The 16,274-nt window shown below is 35.4% G+C and overlaps 1 protein-coding gene across 5 annotated transcripts; it reads right to left on the reverse strand.

Moving 5' to 3' along the window:
* Nucleotides 1-11,388: 11,388 nt before the first annotated feature.
* LOC133800961 (uncharacterized) lies at nucleotides 11,389-15,802 on the reverse strand. 5 transcript variants are annotated; one of them, XR_009876677.1, is made up of 9 exons: nucleotides 15,362-15,802; nucleotides 15,144-15,246; nucleotides 14,567-14,646; nucleotides 14,107-14,436; nucleotides 13,783-13,859; nucleotides 12,571-12,613; nucleotides 12,379-12,487; nucleotides 12,188-12,246; nucleotides 11,389-11,774 (listed from the first exon to the last, which is right to left on the reverse strand). XR_009876677.1 is itself a non-coding variant. In XM_062239074.1 (8 exons), exons 1-7 carry the CDS (start codon nucleotides 15,434-15,436, stop codon nucleotides 12,401-12,403), a joined length of 795 nt encoding a protein of 264 aa, XP_062095058.1. In that variant the 5' UTR covers nucleotides 15,437-15,801; the 3' UTR covers nucleotides 11,389-11,774; nucleotides 12,379-12,400. The 5 variants fall into 5 exon arrangements, 2 of the variants coding, with proteins under 2 accessions (XP_062095058.1, XP_062095059.1); XR_009876676.1 differs by having other exon boundaries at nucleotides 12,181-12,246; nucleotides 15,362-15,801; XR_009876678.1 differs by having other exon boundaries at nucleotides 12,181-12,246; nucleotides 15,144-15,281; nucleotides 15,362-15,800.
* Nucleotides 15,803-16,274: the final 472 nt, after the last annotated feature.

The following is a 16,274-nucleotide window of genomic DNA, read 5'->3' on the forward strand; positions in this document are numbered from 1 at the left end:
GCACAAGACCTAAGTCAGCGGCTTGGGATTCTCATGAGTTACGATTATGAGAAGTAGAATTAACAAAGTCCATATTGCCTATTTACTAAGCTTCAATTCAATGATAATAGTATAGTCATGGCAATAAAGTAGTGCAGTTGCATGAGTTCGAACTGAAAATTATTTGCAATAGAGCTCGGGGGCTCGAGCGCTAATTGTCTATACTCCAATAAACTATGCCATGAAGGCCTAAAGGAGAGAGTCAAGCTGCATGGCCCTTCGGGACCTCCTCCACCAGGCCAATAATTGGGTCCATGTCCAGAGCCTTCCCGACCTCACAAGCCATAGTCTTAGCCACCTCCGTAGTTTAAGTTTCCCGTAGATGCTCTTCGAAGAGGATTTTGTACTTCTTGAGATCTCCTATGAAGTCCAGGTTCATCTCCTGATTATGAAACTAGGCCATGTAAAAGGCATCCTTGGAAATTGTCTCCACTTCCTTCTTGAGCTTATCCACCTGATTTTGAGATAACCTATTCATCTCCATTGCTTGGATGGCCTTTCTAACGTCGAGAATGGCTCTGTCGTTGGCTTACTTGAGTTTCTCCTAAAGCTGGGAGATTTCCAGGACTCCCCAAGCGAACTCTGTCATTGCCTTCTTAGCCCCCTCCTTGGCCTTTTGCAACTCTTCGGAGGTCTTGAGAGCGGCCTCCTCGAGTTCACGAGAGTGTTTCTGCTCGACCTCCAAGGCGGCCTGAAGGCGAGTGAGCTCTTCTGGAGGGTTTTCAGTTCTTTTCCTTGAGAACAACTATCTTGTCATGGGTCCGCTGAAGTTCATATGACTTCTCCAACATGATATCTCCTAAGCGTTGACAAGCCAAAGTGGACTGCATAAAAAGAAAAATTAGTTCAAAAAGCGTGGAGGATAAGTAAAGAAAGATCTCAAGAAGGGGTGGCTTACCCAGAAAGTGGCATACTAGCATGAAGCAACGAGAGAGACCTCATTGTTATCACCCAACTGGGCAAAACTATGGGCGGTCAACTCGCACATGGTGGAGATCACCCCCTGGAGGATCTTGGCTGCGAGAGGGGTGACAACTTCCCCTAGCTTGGTAGAGAAGACAATCTCCAGCTCAACCCGACCTATCGGAGGCACAATAGGTCGCTCTCTTGGAGGCTTCAACTGGCGTAGGGCCTTCACAGCTTCATGAAGGAGTTTGTTACCCTCTGCCATCCTCACATCAAAATGTTGGAGCATCGCCTGGTACTGCGCCAGGCCAGTAGGTCCCTCTCATACCTCTTGGGGTATACCAGAAGTCGGGGGTGAGGATCCAACTCTTGTTGGTCCGAGATTTGGGCCACTTCACCAACCTCTCGGGGCAAGTCTGCCGTGGGAACATTTGTGGGTGGAGAAGAAACCCTAGGCCTCTTAGCTGGTGTAGGAGAGCTGGGATCTTCCTGAGAACGCAATGTCTCCCCGACAGCTGAGGAGTTAGGGGCACTCCCAGCATTAAGGCTGATCGAGCAATGTCATCTAGCCCCATGTGGTCTGCAATAAAGAAGAAATTGTTAGCACAAATTCCAAAACGGGGACATAAAACAATACTATAGGCTTCTTGGAAGCCCACCATAAGTTTGTTCTTGGTGCAAGCATTGGAGGTGTCTAGTTTTATCTCCCATCTCACAACTCATGTTAGTGCCATATTGGCATAACCAGTTGGAGTGGAAGGATGTCACATGGTGTATAGGTATAAAGCCCCGAGGAGGTGAAAATAGACGCCTATCAAATCTATGTAATCCTGATACTCTTCCCTATTCCAATGTCGGTGTGCAATCTGGCCACAATGGAGAAGGGCGGGAGAAGCCCAGACATACTCGGGACTTACCCTGTCCCCTACGTGTGTGGCATGGTATAGAGTAAGGGAAGATTTACCTGAGGCAAGATGAGAAACCTCCATCCCCGCCTGGAGCTCCTCCTCGAGCTCCCAGTCTTCTTGGGCTTCTCGAGCTACCTTTGTGGCCCAAATATTCTCCAGCCGCTCCTCTTGCAGTTGTTGGTTCAGCATCATCAGGGCACGCCTGTCAATATAATTGATGTGTCGGGATGTCAGCTCCCAGGACGTCTTGGATTGGAAGTATTTGGTCAACTCAAGATTGCTCCCCGACCCAACGAGGTTTTCCTCCGTCACCAAAAATTTGAGCTCCAAGTCTTGCTCAGGGAGGGATTTCTTCTCCTAGAGATGGTCCTGAAAGATTTGGACATATGGAGTCTGACAGAAAGGACCTATTCAACAGTGCACGTAAAGAACACGAAGTGATCAAAGAAACATAAAAAAGAGTGTTTGGGAAGATACTCACCAACCATGGAGAAGTCGAGGATCAGGGTCAGATTGTTATGGGTCGGAAACTTGTTCAAGAAGAATAAGGCATCCTTGTAATCCCGAGAATGGTTCTCGTTATGATGAGGAGCCTTGTAGTCGAGGGATGAGGCGGGGTACTTTATTAGGGCGTAGTACCCATCCTGGTTGGTCTTCTTCCTCAGGGTGGTGCGGAAGCTGTAGAAGTACATGATCTCCGCCGAGGGAGGGTGCAGGCTAGTTTCACTTCCAATACAAAACATACATCCCTGCGAGCACATGATAAGCGTTGGGGGAGAGTTGAAAGGGAGCTATCCTTACGGACTTTAGGAATTCCATGAAATATTGATGCAAGGGCAGGGTGGCCCCAACCATCAGGTGGGCTTGGCTCTAGGCACCAAGACTATTCACGTTGTGGTGCGCCCTCTCGAATTCCCGACAAAGGCGCACCAGACATCTCTCCCCGATCGCGTAGTGCCTCATGATGGCCTCTAAGGCCTCGGGGTGTCAGAGCAGGGTGCGGTACTCTTCCGCCCAAACCCATCAGCCTCATACGACTGAGTGGGATGTGGAATAATGGCTTAATTGACTTCTTCTACGGTCAACCCCCTTGGGACCGATAGCATGGGCCTCTTTGCTGCTGGGCCATCAGTACGGACAACTAGTTCTCTAATTGGTTCTCGGATTTCTACCCTCGCGCCATCTTGTGGCACGCAATGTTCTCGGGCCATGTCAAGGACTTCCTGATCGTAGTGGAAAGAGTCTTGTTCGTGCAGCAATCGTAGTTCCTCGAACATCTGAGACGAAAAACCAAGAAGTTAGTATTTTGACCAAACAAAAGAGGACCAAAACACGAGAAATCCTAATACTACTGCTCGGGGAGAAGAGAAGGGAATTTCTACGACTTAGGATATCATCGAGGCCAAGAATTTGGCGCCAGAGAACACCATCAGAGATTATGAATATCGTTAGAATCTAGGAATTTTCCAGATTCCGATTGAATGCTCAGAAAGTTGAAAAGTGTATTAGGTGTGTAGTAGGCCATTTTGGCCACTTCTAACACCAAAATATGCCTATAAAGATCTATATAAGGTCGAAATAGCCCCTCCAATTCCACAAAAAGTCAATTCCTAAGCATGGACCTAAACTCTCAAATAAAACTCGACGCGAACCCAAAGCTAGTAGATACTTACTCGAGATAAAAATTCGGTAGGTGCTGAAACGAGTCCGGACTTTGAAGAATCGTTCATAGTTCACCCAGAAGTAAGAGGATTCTCGCCAACCGTCCATAATTGCAGAGAAAACCCCGGAATGGTTTAAGATCTGGTAGGCTTAAGAAAGAAGAGAGGGTTTGTATGTCTGAAAATTTTGAATTTCGAATGGTTAAGGTGAATGTTGAGAGGCGGTTCTCGAGTTTTTATACTGACAAAACTTGGGGTGGAAGAAACTCCACCCTGACTGTCGGATTACCTACGACATAGGTACTCGAGAATGATCCAACGCTCAGGAATCAGAAGGCATGAATCGTGATCATTAGCATATCAAAGGACGCCTCGGGAACGGGGCAAAGGGAAGCCTAGAGTACGAAGTGGACGTTTTGGGTCGCTGAGCTGACCCCTCGTTAATTGCACGAATTGATGGGTCCAGCAATAAGGAGTCAACACGTGGCATTATTTTCCAGAGTGACGTAAGGGGAATCTCAAACGTCTCCCCCCGAAGAACATTTCGAATTCCTCCTCAGTCTAAATCTCCACTATTCGAAGACGAGTGAAGACTTGGGTGGAAAATGTTGTCCGTGTTTTCACCAACAAACACGTGGCAATTAGGAGTAATTAGTGACAAGGCAAGTCGTGAGGTTCTCGGAGTGTGAACTCTTTCAGGTAACCCAATCCAGCCAAGATGTGGGTGTCTCCACGCCAAGCCACACCCTGAGGTCTGTCCTCAAGGCGAGGATGTCTCCGGGTGAGGCCACGTCCTGAGAATGCCTCGAGCCAATCTCCAGGTCATGGATGTCTCCCAGCGAGGCCACATCCCGAGGTATGTTCTCGAGGCGAGGATGTCTCCGTATGAGACCACGTCCCTAGAGGCTCTCCTTACTCGTCCATCTCCCCGGTCTAGGATTCTGGTCCTCGGACCCAGAGGGGCAACCAGGTGTCAATCACTGCAAGCATGGGCCACCAGGAGATCGTCTGATAACTTTTGGTGAGCCTCAATTAGTGGTGTAGATTTCGTACACTCAACAATCGACATTTCTCACAACACCGCCTGACATGGGAAAACGTGCACCACACCCTGACAATCATAGATGTAACGCCCTACTACCTTAGAGCCGTCACTAAGTGAGTTTAAAATGTGCAATCAACTCGCTAAACGAGGTTTTTAGAACAAAAGTGTGATTAAACAAAAAGTCAAGGCTGTAATCTTTTAAAAGTGCTCTATTTCATCAAAAGTTCCAAGAGTTTAACATTTGGGATCCCAAAATAAAGTTTATAAAGTATTTACAACTCAAAATAGGTTTACAGATGACTAATTATCGAAAACGTAGTTTAATACAGCCATTTCCCAATAATGCCTCCCAACCAAAGCAGTCGAGCAGGCCAAACATGTACGCGCTGCACTCACGCTCTCCATACTCATGGCTGGTTGACTTTCTCCTTGCCTTTACCTGCAACACAGAGCACCCGTAAGCCGAAGCCCAGCAAGAAAACTCATACAGCACATAACATACGCATAATATATAACCATTATGTCAGATAATCCACAGATAAACAGATAGTCTATAAGATTTTAACACATATGCGGTCATGCCGTCCCAGAAGCGTTACCAAAGCCTAGGTTCTCGGTCCACACCGTAAGGATATCCCATGTACCCATTGGGGTCTCACCCTAACCATAAGCACTCCATGTGCTAAGTGATATTCCCGGCCCCGCTACTGTTCTCGTCCTTCGCCGTTCTCGACCCCTCGCCGTTCTCGGCTCCTTGCCGTTCCCGGCTCCTTTGCCGTTCATTCTACTATAACCACATATAGCATTCTCAAACAGCATTCAAACATATAATAATTCAATCAAGGCTACACCCTAACAATAATACAATCTAGGGTTGTGCCCTACAACAACACTATGGGCCCATGCCCTGTTCTACGGGTGCTACAGTTTTCTTACCAGTATCCCGAGCATTCCGATGCACCAAAGTCACAAGCACGATCCTCTATCCCGAGCCTCTCCGAAAACCTCAAGTGAAGAATTCAACCTTAAGCTCCCTTGATTCCAGCTTCAGGCTACTTCCCCCTTGATTATCCAAACTCTGAATAATCCTAGCTTAAACTTGATTTTGGTTGCCTCAAACCCCTTGAATTTACTCCTAGGTTTCAAAGTTCAGCTCTCCTTCTTGTTTCCCTTTCCTTCTAGCTTTTCTTCAAATTTCAGCATAAACCAATATGTGACTAAGTGTTATACGTGGTTCCTCTTTTCCTTCAGGTGAAGCTTATCTACCCTTAGCTAAATAACCATTCTACCCTTCCATAAAAATTCTTTCCTAACTAAACCTCAAGGACACTTTTGTCATCTCATCTCTATTACAATTCTATCATTTTCCCACCACAACTTGTTACTCTCAACAGTTACTAATGGTTACTCAAGTTACTCAATTACCATTAACCATTAACCATTAATTCTCAAATTTACCAAAATTCCCAAAATACCCCTAGGGTCCTCCCGAGCCGGGTATTAAAATCCCGTTGTGACTTTTGAACTAACTAGCTCCCTAGGACCGTCTTGGCACGTGCATCACATTAATATCACCACATTCACGTGGTACAAATCACATAATACAATTATCACATTTATGCCCTAAGCAGGCTAAAATTACCAATTTACCCTTAACATACAAATGGGGTCCACATGCATATTTATACCACCTAACGCATGCATTCTAATCACATATTCATTCAAATTCATATATTATCATGTTAATTCACTTATTGCCCTCCAAGCACGCTAATCAAGGTCCTAAACCTTATTAGCAAATTGGGGTGTTACAATAGATATGTTCCCCCATAAAGTTGGTGTGTGGCTTTTTGCAATGGGCCCCGTACAATCCGCCTGCGTCGTAGTCTTTATTTAGTGCACCCCTTTTTTGTATTAACTCGATATTAATACCCCAGGATGGGAGAAAATGTATTAAGGATAGATTATTAACATTAATGAGCCCAGCCTCTATAAATAGGGTTGGGGTATCTCCTTGTAAAGGGTTCAATTTTTTAGAGAGAGAGATTATGTAACTCAGTGCAATATATACGCTGTCTGGGAATCACCATTGAAGTTTGCTAAAACAAGCTTCAAGCTCACTAAATATCATACACTCGTGGACTATGACTCTTTTATAGTCTGAACCACGTAAAACCATTGTGTTATTTTGTATTAATTTCTTTATACTCTCTAATTTAGTTGATAGCAAAAAAGACAATCAACAGATATTATTCAATAGGAGTTTTTAACAAGCCGTATATTTTAGGGAGCATGATTTGGTAGTATCATAAGTTCGAGGCACAAAAATATTTATTATTCTTTCGTATATATATATACATAAATGATACTTTATATATATAATATTAACCTTTCTCTCAAACTATCTATCATTCTCTCAAGACTCATCCGACCCTAAGGAAGATGACAAAGGTTGCACTCGTAAACTCTTTCCCACTATCAAATATTGAAGCAACAGAAAGAATTAGCCAAGGCAAAAATATTGTCTTCTCTCTCATGTAAGGAAAAAGCACCATTGTCTTTTTCTATTTTTCTAAAGTAGCCATCACCGATCAACCAATCAGTTGGGTCACCTACAATATATGTATAAATATATATATTGAGCAATATATATATATATATATGAAAGATTTTTTAATAGTATTATTTATGAATAATTAACATAAATTACCAAACAAGTGTTTGATGAGAAATGATTATAATGATGATAAAAATAATATATAAAATTAATAATTTCGAAATTTTTAAATTAATTAGACAATAAACATTAGTTGGAAAGATAATTGTCACATTAATTATTCTCATTAATTCAACAATGATCTTTTTCCCATGTAATGGATAAAATGAATGAATCAAGAATGAATAAGGAATGGAGAACGAATATTAAATAAGATTTTTTTTCATTATTTATTTAATAAATATGTGACCGTCATGTCATTAGGTAGTTCTTCCAAAAGTTTAGAAAAATCAAAATTTATTTTTAGAAATATTAATTAACAATTATAAATATGGATTATTGATCTTAATCTAATGATTAATATTAAGTAACCATCCATGGGTAATAACGATTGAAAGTGCCTCATATATATTTATATATATATTAAAAGAAGAAGAAGAAAGAAAACATCATTTCCAAACAAAAAAAAATAGAATGAGAAATTAAGTGTTCAGGTAGGAGTGCAATGTGACTTTCAAAAAACATTTTGGCTAAATGTAATGGGTTGACATGAAAGGAAAAGGAAAACATAGAATACATGAGAATTTACTCATTTAATACCATGTGTTATACCAAAGTATAGCTTTGCTATCATTTATTATGAATAATATTAATATGGTATCCTGAATTGGTAAAATCGGAATTAAATAGTACCACAAACTCAATTTGGTCACAAATGACAGGGCATCAAATGAGTACATTCTCATGAAAACAAAGTACCAGTTTATACTGATTTTCAAATTACACGGTATCCAATAACTATTATCGAGAATGCAGTGTATCATTTTATACCGATTTTCAAATTACAGGGTACTTGATAATTATTATAAAAAATATAGAGTACCAAAGTTATACTTAGTTAAAACATAGGGTACCAAATGAGATAATATATATTCTATATAAAAAGTGTGTATTTAATCTTCTTGGTTTTAACAGTTTTTTTTTATTAACTTTAACGAAATTTTAAATATATTTAACGGAATATACCTTTAAAATCAATTAAAAAATACAGTAGAATAAATTTTTAGTGATTATATTAATATCAATTCAAATATTATAAAATATTATTATTATAATAATATTTAATGCAAAACTAGGTATTTAATTATTATATTAATATAAATTTAAATGTTATAAAATATTATTATTGTTATAATAATATATAATTCTAATTTTTATAAAATTTCGACAGAATAAATATTCAATAATTATATTAATATAAATTCAAATATAAAATATCTATATAATAATATATAATCCATAATCATAATTTTTATTAAAAAAATTTATTATTTATATTTAAAAAGAAAATATATTATTTTATATTACTTAATCTAACTTATATAAATATATATTCAAATTAAATAACAACAATCATTATAAATACATTATGTATATGTATAGTGTATAAATAGTATAACTGTGTAATTGTATAGAAATTAGAATAACATTTCGCCTTTTAAGAATAAATAAGGTTCTTCTCCAATCATTGAGGTGTGCTTTAAATAATATCATAATTGTTTTGTACCTTGAATACGATAGTTTGTGATTTAAAAAGTTATCATATTATTATTTTTTTTGAAAACAAACATACATATTTTGGTTTGATTTTTCTTTTAACATGTTTATGTCACTCTTATATATATACAATATTTTTTATTTATTTAAAATTTATGACAATCATAAAAGCTTAATATAAATAATTAATAAATTTTCTAAATAAAATTAAGCAAATGTGTATTGCACGTTGCTTGCACCTAGTAGTATGTATCTTTATATATTATAAATGTGACTTTAACTAAATTTGTTGTTTTCTGTTAGATTTGACACTTTTTTTTATTGTTTTCTGACACCGTAAATTTTTAAAGTCATTTAAATAAGATAAATAAATTAAAAAATAATAAACCATTTAAATAAGGTAAATAAATTAAAAAATAAAATAAAAAGTAACAAACAACTCTCATCACATATATTAAATTTTCATATCAAAGTATTTAAATTACTCTATGAGTTATGTTTTCAAAATTATAACCGAAAAATATTTATGTATTTAAATTTATTATTTTTTTCTTTTATTAATTATTTATTTTGTCATTTAACGTATTTTGTTTATCTAAACATATATGTAATAATGAAATAAGACATAAATATACATATTTTATTATTTGGCCATTTAGTTTTTTTTATAAGAAATTACTTATTTTAATTGCATAAACCATTAATTAAATAATATATTTATATATAACTTTTTGTTGGGTTTAAATTTTTTTAAATCACATAATTCAAATTTGATCAAATAAAATTTTAAATTAATTGTTTTGATTTAGAATTTTTGTAATATTTTATCATATTAAAATTCATAGGTATTTTTTCTAAAGAAAATTACAAAAAAATATTTAATTTTAAAGTTAAAATGCACCATATATATATATATATATATAACGTATATATTTAATAAATTCTTGGTTTAACGGTTTTTTATTTTTTAAAAAAGCTATAGACAATGTTTGATTGATTTTTTTTAATATGTTTATGTCATTTTTTTAATAATATATCACATTGTATTTATTTAAAATATATAAAATACATAATAAAATACATTAATATATTTTTTAAATAAACTAAGTAAACGTGCATTGTACATTATATAAATATATATATATATATATATATATATAAAAGAGTGATTAGTGGTGTATGCACTATGTAGACTTGGGTCCTTAGGAGATATAAGAGAAATATATGTTAGTGATACTCTTAGGAGTGTCCTGCCAAAATGCATAAAGAAAACTTAAATAAGAAAAATAAATAAAGCAAATAGTAAATACTATCTAGACTTAGTTAAAAGAGATAATATATGTTTGTAATAATCATTTATTACATAGTGATAAATTTTTATTAATATTGGAATAATAGTTTATTATTATCATCTTTCCTTATAAATCAGAAATGAAAATCAATATATAAAAGTAAAATATATAGGTAAATCGCATAATTAAATTTTTTTTTATTGGTTCTTAAAAAAATATAAAGATTGGTTGGTTTTTTTATTTTGTGAAAGTAAAAGAGAATAAAAAAAATTCGAATGGTAAAAAAGCCTATGATCAGTGGAGTTGTTTTTTTTTTAGTTAAACTGTATATATAAATGGTTTAAATTAAAGTTATAAAAGTAAAAAAAAAAATCAAAGATTTTGAGTATAAGAAGTTTGATTGTGAATAAAAAAAGTTTGCCATTGGTGGAGTTGTTTTATTGTTATTTTCTTTTGAACAAATAACATTTTTGCCCATCGGACTATGATCACTATATGATCGTGCTTCCCAAATGATTCGTGATGTTAAAAATTCCCCACGAATTATAAACGTTATTGACATATTAGATTTCTATTAGATTTTGTCTTAGGTGGCTAACAAATTGATGATAGGTTATTTAATCGGTTGATGTGACAATGTCATGTGTATAATAATTAACAATTTTGCTCCCGAACTTTATCCATTACCAAATTATGACATTTTTATTAAAAAAATCTAATTTTTTTTTTTAAATATTAATTAAATCTTTGAAAAATAAAAAATTTAATTAATAAAAAATAATTCTTTTTTACTTTTTCCTTCACTTTTCTTTTACAATATAAAATAAATTTATACAAAAATTTAAATTCAATTTAATAAAAAATGCACAATTTGGTAGTAGTGAAAGTTCAAAAGGCAAAATTGTTAATTATTATATATATAGCACTGTCACATCAACAAACAAAATGTTACATCATTAATATATTAGCCACCTAAGACAAAATCTAACAAGAGTCTATTTCAGTAACGTGTATACTTCAGGAAGAATTTTTAACATCGCAAATCATTTAGGAGCATGAACATATACAAGTCATAGTTCGAGAGCAAAAATATTATTTATTATTTTCTTCTTTTAGAAAAAAGATGTTACTATTGTCAAAAAAATAGTTTTAATTGGAAAAAAAAAATGGGCACGTGAAAAAGTTTGTATATAAAAGTTTAAGTTTTTTTTTTTTTTTTGGTAAATTGATCTACAAGAAGGCTGGTAAAAAAAATATTAAGGTAGAAGGAAATGTCAATGCATAACTAGTTGAAAGGAAGTTCACCTAACTAGTTGAAAGGAAGTTCGGAAGTAGCATAACTAGCAAATCAAGTTTAACGCTTGGGTAAGTTGATGGGAACATGTACTGGATCTGTAGGGCAATGAATCTCTATCAAGGTGTAACATCCTCCATCTAAACAAACTAGACTAATAACTAGTTAAGTGGTGAAACTAAACAGTGTTAGTGTTAACCTTTAATAAACATTTTGTACTAAAACCATGTGAAATCTAATTTTAGGTTTAAAAGTATTTACAACACATACAATATCCACTCACACATAAGTTCACATAAAAATCGTTCTTCAGTTCAAAAATTGGCACATGAGCAACCCTTTTTTTCTGTTATCACCTGCATTACAAGAACTAAATGAGTACACAATCCTACGATCAAGCAACTTGATTTACGAAGGTTTGACATAATAATGAGAGACTATGGTATGGTGGGTATTCTTCTTTTACACTTTTTTTTTCGTTTGTGCGCAAGCGTGTGTGTGTGTTAGTGTGGTTGTATGTGACTGTAACACCCTTTCGAGTACAAAAATCCCCTCCACACCCCTTGTCCCTGCCCAATCACAAAATAGGAACCACATTGTACAAACTTCTTCCTTTGAAACCATACCTTGTAAGCACTTATTTAGGCATATGATATAGATAGCTTATGCAGATTAAATCAATCATAAATTTATTCATTGGCATATAAGACCTTATACATAATCTTCTTGTAACACTGAAAGTGAGATTCCATTTCCACATACCTTGTACCTTAGAATAAAAAAATGTGAAAGATATCCCCCACTATAAAATGCTTGATGCGCTAAAACCTAGTCATGTAAATCAATTTCTGTTAATTTACTTTCTCAGCGAATCATCATGAAGAATATAATTAACATGCTCGTTTAGCAGTTTATCACTAGCAAAAACTAAAGTAGAAATACGCTTGCAAAGCCACATACCTCGAGGTTAGACTAAATTCATTCAAACATTTTCTTCAGCTAAGATAGCTTTTGCTGCCTCATGATTAAATGTTTTGCAAAGGATTATATAACTTTTCTCAATTCCCACCTGCACAATTAGTTCATTTTAAAACATAACCAAGAAAAACATTTTCAATATGACTCCTGAAAGGCTTATTAAAAACCCCTTACCAATGGCTCAATTCTCGACGGTGAAGTCTTTGATAACAGATATCTGCAGAAAAATAATAAGTATAATAATAAAGCTGACCAATTAAGAGCAGGCAGATTAAGTGAGGAGTTAAGGGGAATAAACAAAAAATGGGTGACAACTGTGTAACAATATGTAAAAGCATTGTTAAGGTCTGCCAATTTCAAACACTTGGTAGTATGCACAAACTACTCCTTCAATAAGTGTTTACATACATAACAAAATACAATTTTCCATTCCATCGGCACATTCAGTTTGGTAAGTTTCTTATGGAAGGGCTTATGCATACAGATATATATATATATATCTTTTATACAATGCTTAGCACTGTAGCATATATTAATCCTCAAACATTTCACTACAGTCCTTAAAAAAGACCACAAGGCAAAAGTTTTTTATTTGTTTTTTAATATCTTCTATTCTTTTCTGGGGTATGGGTGGGTAAATATACTAGATGGCTTTCGTAGTGGGTGAGAAATTGAAATCCTGCACCTCCTAAGGTCAGAATGCTTGTGCGGCTGCTTGCTTTGGCCTTTGGGGCATCTCAATGTCTATGATATTCAAAGGAGAAGACCCTTCCCTGTTATCTCACCTGGCTGGTGCGTATTGTGCAAGCAGCACAATGAAGCAACATATCATTTGTTTCTGCATTGCCGGTTTGGGTTAAACTAATAAAGGAATTTAGCTTGAGTTGGTGCATACCTCCTCATTGCACAGATTTATTGACTTTCCACTTAAAAGGAGGCAAATCTAGACAAATTGGGTAACAGCAGTAAAGATTATTTTCTGAACTTTGCGGATGGAAAGAAACAAAAGAATCTTTGAAGATGAAGAGAGAACTGTTAACTGCATTTGGGATAAGATTAGGCAGTTTTGATCATAAGATGTTAAATATTTCAAGGGTGTCTCTTTTTCTGATTTCATCAGAAACTGGCGGTTTATTTGTAACACTTTGCAAATTTTTCTATATTTCTTGTGGCCACTATTTTATGTGGTTGTTTTCACTCACATTTTTTTTTTGTTGGTATTATGTTAATACAAGTCTGAGGTTTAGTTTCTACAAAATGAAAAAGTAGTGGAGAACTGACCATGGGTAAAAGCTATAACATTGACACAATATAACCACAAAAAACAATTTATTTTGTCATTCAACATTAAGTTCTTCACAGATAAATATATGGTTAAAAAAACACCTTAAAACACTAGTGTAGAAATTTATAGCGCCGGAGTTCGATTTATGAACAGTCAGCATCACAGCACCCATGTGGCTCTACAGAAGAAAGATATGTTTTATTAGTGCCTAAATTCTGCAATAAACAATTCGCATGTAATGTCATAAATTGCTAATTAAAAAACAAAGGGAAATACAGGTTATACAAACTCTAATATTAACTATGAATTAAAAATTGCAAATGTTAAAACATTCTATTTTGGTATAAAGTTCTCCAAAAAGTTTCCTTCCGCAAACCTAAGTACTTTCCATAAAGTAACAACATAAAAATGGAAGGAAAAACCACCTTTTGAGCAATATTCTCAAGTAATTGCATCAAGAACTTTCCTAGTCCCCTGCCTCGCACACGAGCTTCTAGCTGCAGTTCATAAACATAAAGAACTGGTATGCCTTCCTCCATGACAAATCGAAAATGAACAAATCCAACCATAGCCCCCCTATCTACCACACAATTAGTTATAGTCCTTTTCCCTTCAGAGGTTTGTGATGTCTCACATTGACTTGCATTCGGAACCTCGTAAACAAATATATAACGTGCTTCAGGTGCAACCATTTCCCTGCGCTTAACCTTTTCTTCTGATGGCCACTGAGAACCATAGTGTCTTTCCATATTGACCTGTAGACTTTCCAGAACTTAGCAAACTGTATCACTTCATACCAAAAAAAAATAAGAGGAAGAATATCACAAAGCACCGTCCATACTATAATTTGTAACACAACTAAAAGAAGCCATCTAAATGTAATACCTTGAGAAGGATTTGGATGTATTTTTTCACAGGAGCGGAGAGCTTATCACCACGTCCAGATTCCAAATATAGAGAGATGCCTAAAGGTTGGATTAATAACAAGATTTAGCTGATAAATGTAGTAGTGATAAGACAAAAAATACATTTATCACAATGGCAAGTGGGGTAACCATGCAATGAAAAATGGAAATAAAGCCAAAGACTGAAGTACTGCTAAACTTCATTTCTAAACAGTGTGAAGAACCCCAAAAATGTTGAAAAGAACATGAAACGTTACCTTAGATAGCAAAACAAAGAAAACTGCCCAAAAGATATGACATAGAGAAATTTAACTCCATATAATAAGCCAATTAAGGCTAGTTTTTATTGGTTAAGATTCAAGGTGCTGTGTGATGTGTGTGGGAGGTGAAGAGAGAGGATGAGTTTGAATCTGTTACAACCACTTGGATAGAACTCACTTCCAAAAAAACTAGCCCATGAAGGGTGCCCAAAAAGTTTGAAATATGAAATATTAACCCCAATGGACAAAATCTTAAAAAAATATTTGAGAACAAGCTCAATGGCAGAAGAACCTTACCATGCCTGCTGTAAAACCGAAAAGCAGGGAAAGATGATAAAGGATCCTTATGGGCAGAAGCAGCTTTAATCACATCATCAATGGCCTTCTTCTTCTCAAGAATCTGCCTAGTGCATACCCACATTCATTACACAAACTCTGCCAATTTTGCAAACAAAGATGGTCCATTTAAAGAGGAAAATAAATAAATACAGAGAATAAAATCAGAAATTATGTACCTTAGTACGCTTAGACTTAACAATTGTGTCCGTCGAATTTTTGTCGTTGTAGTTGTGAAAGCTTCGACACTCCATCACTGCCAACTGAGGTAAGATAATTTGTTTGTGTTTCTTTAGTTTTCCTTGAAATTTAGAGAAAAATGATGGTTTTTTTTTTTAAAGAAAATTTGAAATGCTGATTTGGGCTTGGAAAATAATGAAGAAATTGGAATCTCATAGCTAGCGATATGGTAGTCGACTATAAACGAAGCGATCTCCGTCCAACCCAAAACTCCGAACTCCGATCAATTATACTCCACACACATCTACACCTAAGCTTTTTCCCCAAAACATGTTAAAAGCTTGCTCAAACCTTCAAATAAACTATATATATATTTTACTATTTTGAATTTTTTCATTTTGACATTAATCATTTGAAATTTTAGAATGGGGTTGTATTATACGATTTTTGGGTCAATGTATTTAAGCTGATTAACGGTGGAATTTTTTCTTAAAGAAAAAATATATTTTGCACATGGTTAAAACTGGTCGTGAGTCCGAAATCTGTCAATATACCTTTTTTCCTCGGGTTTTTGAATTATTGACTCATATGCGGATTCATAACCAGCATCAATTTTTATGAACTAATATTTAAAAATAAGTGTGACTAAATTCAAATTTAAGAGACAATTTTAAATTATTTTACAAAATACAAATCTAAAATGTATTTTTTAAAATAGAAGTGTACGCCCTGGTTTTCCCACGGGCTGATTAGAAGGTCGTGCCTCGGATTAATCAAGTTTAGTCCGAGGCGCCCACAGACCGGGGATATTAGCTCGCCCAAATTGCCCAGAATCAGAAGGCCGAAGGTCAGATCAGGGGAGAAGCTCGTATTACGAGCTTCTCATGGCACGAGCTGCCCATGAAGCTCTGA

This window comes from Humulus lupulus, chromosome 9 (assembly GCF_963169125.1).
Source record: "Humulus lupulus chromosome 9, drHumLupu1.1, whole genome shotgun sequence".
Lineage (NCBI taxonomy): Eukaryota > Viridiplantae > Streptophyta > Magnoliopsida > Rosales > Cannabaceae > Humulus > Humulus lupulus.